Genomic DNA, 10,000 nt, shown 5'->3' on the forward strand with positions numbered 1-10,000 from the left:
CAGACGGGCGCTGCTTCGATGAAACAAAGGGCGTCGGGTGATCTCGGCGAGCCGCCGCAGGTAACGCTCCAGGCGTGTCCGTTTTCCGACCTCGTCCGCGGTGTGAGCGCTTGCACTTCCGAGCGGTGCGGTGCTCATACGTCTCCCGGGGCCGCAGCTTCGGTTTCCAAACGGACGGAGGCGGACGCCCGCGGATGTTCAGGGCCGACGACCCAGACAACCGTCGTTCGCGCAAAGGTAGGTAGTCGCGACTCGCCACACACACACACACACACACACACACACACACACACACACACACACACACACACACACACACACACACACTGACTGACTGACTGACTGACTGACTGACTGACTGACCTGACTGACCTGACTGACTGACTGACTGACTGACCTGACAACACACACACACACACACACACACCCCTCTATGTCGCCACACCAAACTCAACAACACAACTTGTTTTTCTCCAAGGCCAACACTGCATCACACCTAGTCACCACAGCGTGGCTTTCACCCTTGGTTCGGTTGGTTTGCTATCACCAAAATGCGTGGTTTGCAGTGGCGATAAGCTGTCAATATTTTGATTGTGGCCTTCAATGTTATTTGTGTCTTAGGGTTTTGCACTCCCGGCGCCTCAGTGGACCTCCGCTCAAGCCATGGGTGATCCTCAGTTCCAGTGGGCCGTGCGGAGTGGTGCAACGCTGCATGTGCATGGCCGGCGTAGCGGAGTCTTGCAGACGGGTTTGGGGATCTCTCTGTTTGAGGCAAGCTGGGCGGATAGAGGGACTAGGACGGTCACCGACGCTCCAGCCTACTGGGTGACGCCCACCAGTGTGGACACGGTCCAAGCCGAGGTGGGCTGCAAGATCGTCTTCTCCTCTGGTGCAGATAAGCGGAAGGAGGCGCTGGACAAAGTGCATCAGTGGAGGGAGAAGAATGTCAGGGATGTAGACTTGTGTTGGCTGCACGAGTCACTTTGGGACCTGTCGCCCTACTTCAGGTTTTGCACACTAACAGCAAGGCTGTATGTCTGGAATGGAGGACTAGCACCATCATTATGCAGACTCTGTTAAGCCACGTGTAGTGCCAAAGTCCCTGCAGCACCTTCGTGATCCAGGAAAGGACTAAACTACTCTGTAGAAGCAGTCATTATATGCCTCATTTGCTGAATGGCTGATACTCCCTTCATACTTGGTTTGCTTTCATTGAAACAAATTAAATAAATATTTAATTGTGGGATGGTAGCTCAGGCGGTAGAGCTGGTGGTCTAGTAATCTAAAGGTTGCTGGTTTTGATCCCAGGCTCCTCCTGCTAGCATGCTGTAGTGTCCCTTGAGCAAGACACTTAACCCCCTAATTGCTCCTGATGGCTGCGTCCGTCAGTGTTTGAATAATTGTAAGTCGCTTTGGATAAAAGCGTCTGCTAAATGTAATGTAATCTTGTAAAATATGTGCCCATTCGACGAGACATTGACGCTTTCATAGTTGAATGAATATGAATATCAGAAAATTAAAAATGGGAACGCCATGCCCTCGTATTTTTATTTTTTTGCTGTAACTCAGGCTCTCCACACGGTGTCGCTGTGGTCTCAGCTGCCCCACGTGCCTACTACGGACCACTTGACCTTGTGCGACGTGCGGATTACGTCATCATTCGACGACAAACCTTTTGTTTTTCTTAATTAAAAAAAAAAAAAAAAAGAAGTAAAAATACAGATCTTATAACTGAAGAATTATATTCAGTGTGACAAAAAATATACGTTTTTTTATAGAAAAAAACCCCAAGAAAAACGTGTGAAATGAAAAATAATGACCTGTATATTATTTATCTATTAATAATATGAAAAGTGCAAGTCAAGAATAGTATCAAAAGATCGATCCTCGAATGACCCATTAATAGTCTTTGTGTAAATATAATCAATGCTCTAAAATAGTAGCATCTATTATATAGTATGAATAATATATATTTTTTAACTATGGTTCTGAAAGTAACTGTCAGGATGATATTTCTTTTAATAATGAAATGTTATATGTCAAACCTGGGACCCAATCTATATTTAATCTTATTTTATTCCTTTATATTATTATTATTATCATTATTATTTATTATTAATATTATAGGTATTCATTATTATTATTATAAATTAGTTACTGTAGTAGTAGTGTTTATAATTATTTATTATTATAACTATTTATTATTATTTTTAGTAGTATTTATTATTTATGGTTATTAACGATTGCTACTCCTTCATCTTTGAAAAAAACAATCACATGTTAGACTGTGGCGAGCGACATTCCTGGTGACGTGGTTTATCAACCCCAGGGGTCCTTCCAAACCTCAGTACCGAGAGGATACCACAGGATGGCGGCACCGCACCTCTCCTCCGCCGACCCCCCGCGGGTCCTCTGATTTGACGGCGATGAGACGGTTTGTCCGACGCAACGATTGTCGTTCGTCTCACCCTCCACCGCGTCTGCAGAGCTGCCGTGTTGCAGACAAACAGGCCTGCAGCTTGGGAGCGGGGCTGCAGTGCAACACGGTCCGTTGCTTGAACGTTCCACTGCAGCTCAGCGTTACGAGGACTAGAATAATGCAAACAGGTGTAAGTCAACAGTGTTAATCCGCTGCTGGTCGGGGTGTGTGTGTATCTATGGAGGAGCCGGAGTTGGTCCTGCAGGAGGATAAATCTTGCAGTATCAGACTGTAAATCCCGGAAACCAAACAGTGTTTGTTGTTGATGTTTTGTGTTTGAACCGTCACCTTTTTTTCCCCCCCTTCACACCTCCATCTGCACTTCAAAAAGGGGACAAAGGCGCCTTTAAATTGTATCAGCGAATGGGGTCGATTTATATTGTGAAAATTATACACAAACTTTGGCCAAAACATGATTGTTTTTCTAAACGTATTTTAACTCCTGGTGTAACTCCACTCTTTCACTTGTATGCACCATAGGGTATTTTAGGATATCAGACCAACCCAATGTTTTTTTTTTCCAATTCGGGCAAAACTCTTAACTGATTAAAATTAAAAATAAAAAAATAAACTTTCAGAGGAAAATAGTTTCATATACAGCTAGAGCACCTTATAAAACCTTGAAGAAAAAAAAGCCCCGGGTTAAGGGTTTTCAGGATTTTGACATGTCACTCACCAGCTCGGGAACGAATTACAAAATTCAATAAAATAGAAGAAACAAAAAAGAGGTTTTAAAGTTTAAGAAATGTGGGTATTTCAGAAACGTGATACAGTCAGCCGGAACAAGTTAAACATTCAGACTTTAAATGTAATGTACTGATTTGACAGGGAGACAAAATGCCCCCAACCCACCCCTCCCGTGTGGTGATTATTCCATTGGTTTTTATTTAGGCCTGTCGTGCGAGCGCAGTTATTCTGACTCATAAAACGACAAGTTATTCAGCCAGAAACCTGTTCGTTCGTTTTGCATTTTAACAATTACAATTTATTTGTTTGTTTGGGTTTTTTGGGGGCAATTTTTTTGGAGCGGGGGTGGGGGGGGCGGTGGCGGTTTATTGCTTTCTGTGGCTCCCAGGCCCTTCTCATAATAATAAGGCCCCGCGCGTGTTTTTCTACGCAAATCCCCGCCTGCGCGCCGCGCTCCCATTGGCTGAGAGCGCAGTCAGATTCCAGCTCAATTTATCTGATTGGAAATCAGGGGGGGACGAAGAAAGCGCCGAGTGCGATGCTTTACGCCGGTTTGTCGGAAAGGATTTAACAGACAGGCGCCCTCTTAATGAACCAGGACCGTCCCCGCTTCGCCGCCGCCGCGACCGGAGGTGAGTTCGGACCTTCCCCCTCAAAACACGTAAATGAACAGCGACTATTTCGTTATAACGGCTGATTCGGGTGAAGAGCAAATCGCTCCGGTGCTGGGAAATTGGTTAAATAGTTAAATTAAAACTGCTTTTACTTTTAACACCGTCCCATACGTCTAAGTATAGTTGTCCTTATTTGTCGGCGAGATGATTTAAACATTACATTTCCAGAGAAATAACACTTTTTATTTATGAATATTTTTGTATTTATAATATGGCTATTTCTAAATCGTCCGAAACAATATTTCCTGTTCGATTAATCACACTCATATCGGTCTTGGCGGTTTCTTTTTGTGCTCAACAAACTTTTACAATTCGTGATTCAGTTGAATTCAAGCCGAATATCTTGGTTTTTTTTGTCGCGCATCACAGCGTCGTTGTTTTCTCGTCCTCAGCCTCAACATGCCACGGTCATTTTTGGTGAAAAACAAAAGGTGCGCGTCCTATAATGTGCACCGATCATATGACGACGCACCAAAAGAAGAAAAACAGGATGGTAAGAGAGAAGAGGCCTGTGGTCTATATTAAAAAAGTTATATAATAATAATAAAACAGTTAAATTATTTTGTTGCTTCTATTATTTATGATACCACCGAAATCATACACTGAGTAAATACAGAAGCAATAGGCCTTTTTTTAAAATAGATAAATAACATTTGAAAAACCCTGCCTCATTTTGATATTGCGTAATTTGGAAATTATTATTATTATTATTATTATTATTATTATTATTATTATTATATGATTTTTTTAATGATTATTATTTAGGATTACAATGTATAAACAATAACAAATTATTATTAATATTATTATTATTATATCATTATATTATATTATTAGTACTATATTATGATTATGAATAATAATAATTACTTTTAGAATTTCATTTTATAATAGTTAAATGTGTTAAAAAAACAATCATTTATTTGTTGAAAATCAGCAGAAGCCCCCCAGTCAGACGAAGCTCAGAGTCCAGATTCTCCAGAGAGACCACCGTCGGTGGGTCAGCCTTCTCAGCTGGACCATTATCCCCCCAGCAAGAAGGGAGAGGAGCTGGAGCAGCCCGTCCCCATCCACCCAGAGCCCACCAGGCCGCCCGTCACCCCCACGCCACCATATTACCTGACAGGTGAATAGGGCCTGCCACCCCCCATTCTCCTTATTTGGCCCAATCAGTACGTTTGTTCATCAGAGTTGCAATACGACGAGTAAACTCAAAGAAATGTTTCGTATCTTCCTCCCACCGCAGAATTCTCTCCGTACTACAAGCCGTCATTTGCGTGGGACCCGCTGCCCTCCTCCTATGACCTGGCCCAGATGACTTTCAGCCCGTCCGTCTTGCAGCACGCCGGCAGTCTGTACGGGGCCCGGGTCAGCCAGAGCCCGCAGCCGCAGCAGCCCGTGGACTGCAGCACCCACTACTCCCCCACCTCCGACACCTACCATTGTATTACCTGCGACAAGGTATTCCACGTGTGTGTGCGTGCGTGCGTGCGTGCTTGTGTGTGTGGTACACCCCAGAATTCAAATGTCGTGGAGTGTCACTCTAGGGGGCCTATTGTCACCCAATACGGCCATGGGTGGGGATTTAATTTGAATCTACTGCTAATAAAATCCACACTATGTCAAAAAAAAAAAAATCCGTGGATTGAGATTTAGATGGAATCGGAGTTAAAAAAAACCACAAAACACCCCCATTCACGGATTCCTCACATTGTTGTCTTCAGGTGTTCTCAACGCCTCACGGGCTGGAGGTCCACGTCAGGAGGTCCCACAGCGGGACCAGACCCTTCGGCTGCAACATCTGCCGAAAAACCTTTGGGCACGCCGTCAGCCTGGAGCAGCACATGAACGTCCACTCCCAGGTACACCTTGGAGCCGTGGAGCCGTGGAAGCCTTCACAGTGATCCGAGGAGGGCGGTTCTAATCCCGTGTGTGTGCGTGTGTGTGTGTGCGTTCGTGCGTGTGTGTGTGTGTCGTTTTCGTATTTTTTTTTTCCGCCGTCGCTCAGGAGAAAAGCTTCGAGTGCAAGATGTGCGGCAAGACCTTCAAGCGCTCCTCCACCCTCTCCACCCACCTGCTGATCCACTCGGACACGCGGCCGTACCCGTGCCAGTACTGCGGCAAGAGGTTCCACCAGAAGTCGGACATGAAGAAACACACGTACATACACACGGGTGAGTCCGGCCCCCGAGCCGCCTTGCGCCTGGCGCTCGCAAAATAGGTACGAGCCGTTTTCCAAGAACAGTAATGCCCGGTGATAAATCAGAAAAAATAAACGAATGTTCCCGCCCGATTTGCATAGCTGGCTTTCCTGCTCTGCGCCGCGCTCTGTGTCAGCAGCTCTTTGCAGACACAGCGGAGGCCGGTGTTTGACCAAATCTGAACAACGGCGCGATCCTTCGCCCCCCGGCCATTGATGCCAACGCAATCCCCGTGACACGCAGCCGCGCCGTCGCGCCATTTGTGCCCCGTTGCCCCGGTCATGAAGAGGCGACCTTTTATTTTAGTGAGCCTCCGTTTTGGAGAGCCGGGGAGCCGGGAAAGCAGCGGGCGGCGTTGCCGAGCGTACGGAAACCGAATACAAAAAAACCCAAAAACCAGCACGTACGCCGTGAAGGAAGTGGGAATCTGGGCGGCGAAACATCGACGAACGTCAGCGCCGTCGGGCCGTGGGGGGGGGGGGGGGGGGGGTTCCGAACCCGCCCGCTCTCGAGACACCCGTTCGGAGGGACCGACTCCCGAGGTCGGGGGGCCTTGGAAGTACAACCCCAAAAAAACACGTCTCTCTCATGTTCCCATCTCTCAGGCGAGAAGCCCCACAAGTGCCAAGTGTGCGGCAAAGCCTTCAGCCAGAGCTCCAACCTCATCACCCACAGCAGGAAGCACACGGGCTTCAAACCCTTCGGCTGCGAGGTCTGCGCCAAGGGCTTCCAGCGCAAGGTGGACCTGCGGCGCCACCACGAGAGCCAGCACGGGCTGAAGTGAGGAGGCGACGCGGGCGGGAGAGGGGGGGCGGGCGTGTCGTCGCCCGAACCCGTAACCGCATTCAAAACATTTCTCGGGCAGAAGGCCCGGCGGGAGGGCGGGGGGGGGGTGACATGGACTTTGTTTTTATTGCGTGCCGCGTTTATTCACGACACGAATCGACGTGCGTGGGGCGGAGTCCAAGCTTAAAAAAATAAATTAAAATATGAAGTGTTATGTAAGTACTTTATTCATCTACTTGCATGTAGATGAAGAATAAATGTGAAATGTACAGTATAAAAAAGGGGGAGTCACTCGGAAAGCATCACGGCTGCGTTTAACTTATTTATCACGTTTTGTGTCTGCTGGATGGTATGTAAATAATATGTGCGCCGTCAAGAAAAAATAAAATAAATATCTTTGCAGACACCCACCTCACGCAACGCACCCTTTTCTCTGCGTCTGAGCGCCGGATCACAGCGAAGGAGGGCCACTCCTGTCGAACTCCCCAAATTATTTGTCTTGCGGGATGGCATGACAAGCGCTGTGCACATATTTTTCTCCCTGTTCCGCTCTTTCTGTGTGTTTTACTGTTACTTTCCTGCCAGAGCAGGATGTAGCACGGCTCTAACTGACTGTAGCCTCGAGTCAAAATCACCAGGGATGGGGTGTGTGTGTGTGTGTGTGGGTGTGTGTGTGTGTGTGTGTGTGTGTGTGTGTGTGTGTGTGTGTGTGTGTGTGTGTGTGTGTGTGTGTGTGCGTGTGTGCGCGTGTGTGTGCGTGCGTGCGTGCGCACTGCGGTGAGAACTGCATTCAAATTTCATCCCTGGAACCCATGCAAATACGTTTGCCGAGCAGCTCCTCCGGCCCGAGCGTAATCTGTGAACAAGATGGGTCGCCCTACATGGCCTTACATGGAGAGTTTGCCAACAGCATTTTGCACGACGTTATATCGCACGAGGTCATTTTGCTCTCGACGCTTTTGTCAGAAACCACTTACAGTAAAGTACACACTCCAATGCAAATTAGCCAGGAGCTCGTCGTGGGCACATACAGTACAAAACGCGCTAATTTAGTAGATTAGTAGATTTAGTCTGAAACGTAATCTCAATACAATTAAATGCATAAACTGCATATGATTCAGGATAGCACGAAAATAAAATGCTCATTTACTAATTTCTGTATATTTATTTCCAATACTGTAATAGAACGTGCACTTGAATTTTAAGTGTTTCTGATGGTGCTTTACGAATCGATAATCTAATCGTAATAACTTATCTTTGGTGTAAAAAAGGAAAAAAAAAAAAAACGAACTTGGGAAAAAAAAATCGGATTTCCAGAAAGCACGACTCGACGGGACAAAGATTTCCGCCACCGTGACGGTGAAGCCGCTTGACTGTTGCTCTGCATTGTGGCCATTAGGATACGAGGATTAACCGTAAGCGCCTAAATTGGTTGGGGGAAGAAACAAAAGAAAAACACATGGGATTGACTCCTGCTTAGACAAACTGTCACCCTGCCACACCCACAAATTCTGTTGGATTTACTTCGACAAACAAAATGTGGCTCTCACGAAGACTCACCACCTTCCTCAAACACCAGACCTGTTAGTCCATCGAGCCGCTTCAGGCAAATCACATCATCACGCAGCTTAGTTAAATCTGACATTCGAGGGCCGAGCCAGCAGCACCACCGACGGGATTTTGGGAGGGGGACGAGTTTTGGATCAAACTGTTTGGCACGGCCCCCCTTGAGGGACGCGGAGGAATTGCAGTTTTGCATTGCAGGGTGTAGGGGGCGTAAAAATATGAAAGAGTAAAATAATAAATTAAAAAAACAGTAAACAGGACTTGTTAAAAAATAAATCAGGATAATAGTTATTATTATAATTATTATTATTATTATTATTATAATTATGTACATTTTGTTAATTATAAAAATAAATAATAATAATAACAATAATAGTAATAAATCTTACAGGAAAATAGTTTACTTAATTTTAAAAACATTGGGCGGAGGTGCGGTGGGAACATTGTTAGATGGGGAGGGCGGGGGTTGTTATTTGTATTTGTTAATTTAAAATAATACTATGTAATACTTATAATCCATTGAAAATAATAAAAAATTATTTGTTTTCATTATTATTTGTTTCATGAGTTGTGCACCTTTCTGCCCATGTGAAGAGGCAACTGGTTCACTATAAACTACATCAGTTTACATATGACATATTTGTGTGTGTGTGTGGGGGGGGGGCTTTTTTTCCGGGGGCTCGGAAAACAGGGGCAAAGTAGGGTGTGAGGATATTTAACATAGATAGAGTTACAGTTACAGACAGTATACACTCTGTTGTGTGTTGGGCCAAGCTGGTATAACAGCCCAAATCAGTGTCAACATGCAGGGCGGCGGAGACATTGGCCCTTCTGTTTGGATCAGTTGGTAAACAAATCTGAGGTCTCTATGCAAATGGTGTTGGTATTACCTGGGCAACGGGGTCCGTCATAATTCCCTGGGACAGTTAGGGCCGCGCCGCTGCATCCTGGTGTGGCGAGACAGAGGCAAATCAGAATTCGGCACAGGGAGCCCAACGGCAGACGGGGGATCATCCTGGGCGGGGCCGAGCAAACAGGACGTGGGTCCTGAAGGGGGAGGGGGGGCGTGGGGTGGGGCGCCGCCTCAGGGTGCAGCTCATGGGGAAGCGGGAAGAATGAATTAGGTGACACACGCCCGAGGTGGAGCCCCGTGGCGGCAGGTGCTACAGCTGACCGTTTATTTCTGGCAATGCCACGTGAGAATAGCAGCACACGGCGGACCCAGAAGTACTCTGTGTCTGGGTATGCGTACTTTTACTCAAATAAGAGCTCTGACGAGTAGGGTAAGAGAGTGACTGAGAAAGTCTCCCCGTCTCTACCCTCAAGGTCGCAGCCGACCTATTTTTCTTTCTAGTTTAGAAAGGTTCAAAATACAGGAGAATAGCGGGAAATGTGGCTGCGTTGTCGTTGTTTCTTTCGGTCTTTGCCCCACTTGTGTTTTTATTTTTATTTTAATTTTTTATTTGGAACCAGTGTTTTCTCTGCAGATTCCCACTTTTGGCTGGACACGCTGTGAGATTTTGGTGCAGTCATCGGTGTGTGATCTACCAATAAGCACGGCATAAGTTAAAACGGAGATTTTTTGTTTTTATTTTTTAGCATTATAT

General features: G+C 46.1%; 1 protein-coding gene across 1 annotated transcript; it reads left to right on the forward strand.

Annotated features, from left to right (window-relative positions):
• Positions 1 to 3,693: 3,693 nt before the first annotated feature.
• gfi1b (growth factor independent 1B transcription repressor) lies at positions 3,694 to 6,825 on the forward strand (the record flags this gene model as incomplete). Its single annotated transcript, XM_080018514.1, has 7 exons — positions 3,694 to 3,798; positions 4,233 to 4,333; positions 4,781 to 4,966; positions 5,087 to 5,301; positions 5,565 to 5,702; positions 5,849 to 6,014; positions 6,647 to 6,825. The coding sequence occupies exons 2-7, from the start codon at positions 4,240 to 4,242 to the stop codon at positions 6,823 to 6,825; spliced, it is 978 nt and encodes a 325-aa protein (XP_079874640.1). The 5' UTR covers positions 3,694 to 3,798; positions 4,233 to 4,239.
• Positions 6,826 to 10,000: the final 3,175 nt, after the last annotated feature.

Source organism: Zeus faber, assembly GCF_960531495.2.
Source record: "Zeus faber genome assembly, chromosome: 17".
In the NCBI taxonomy this organism is placed as follows: domain Eukaryota; kingdom Metazoa; phylum Chordata; class Actinopteri; order Zeiformes; family Zeidae; genus Zeus; species Zeus faber.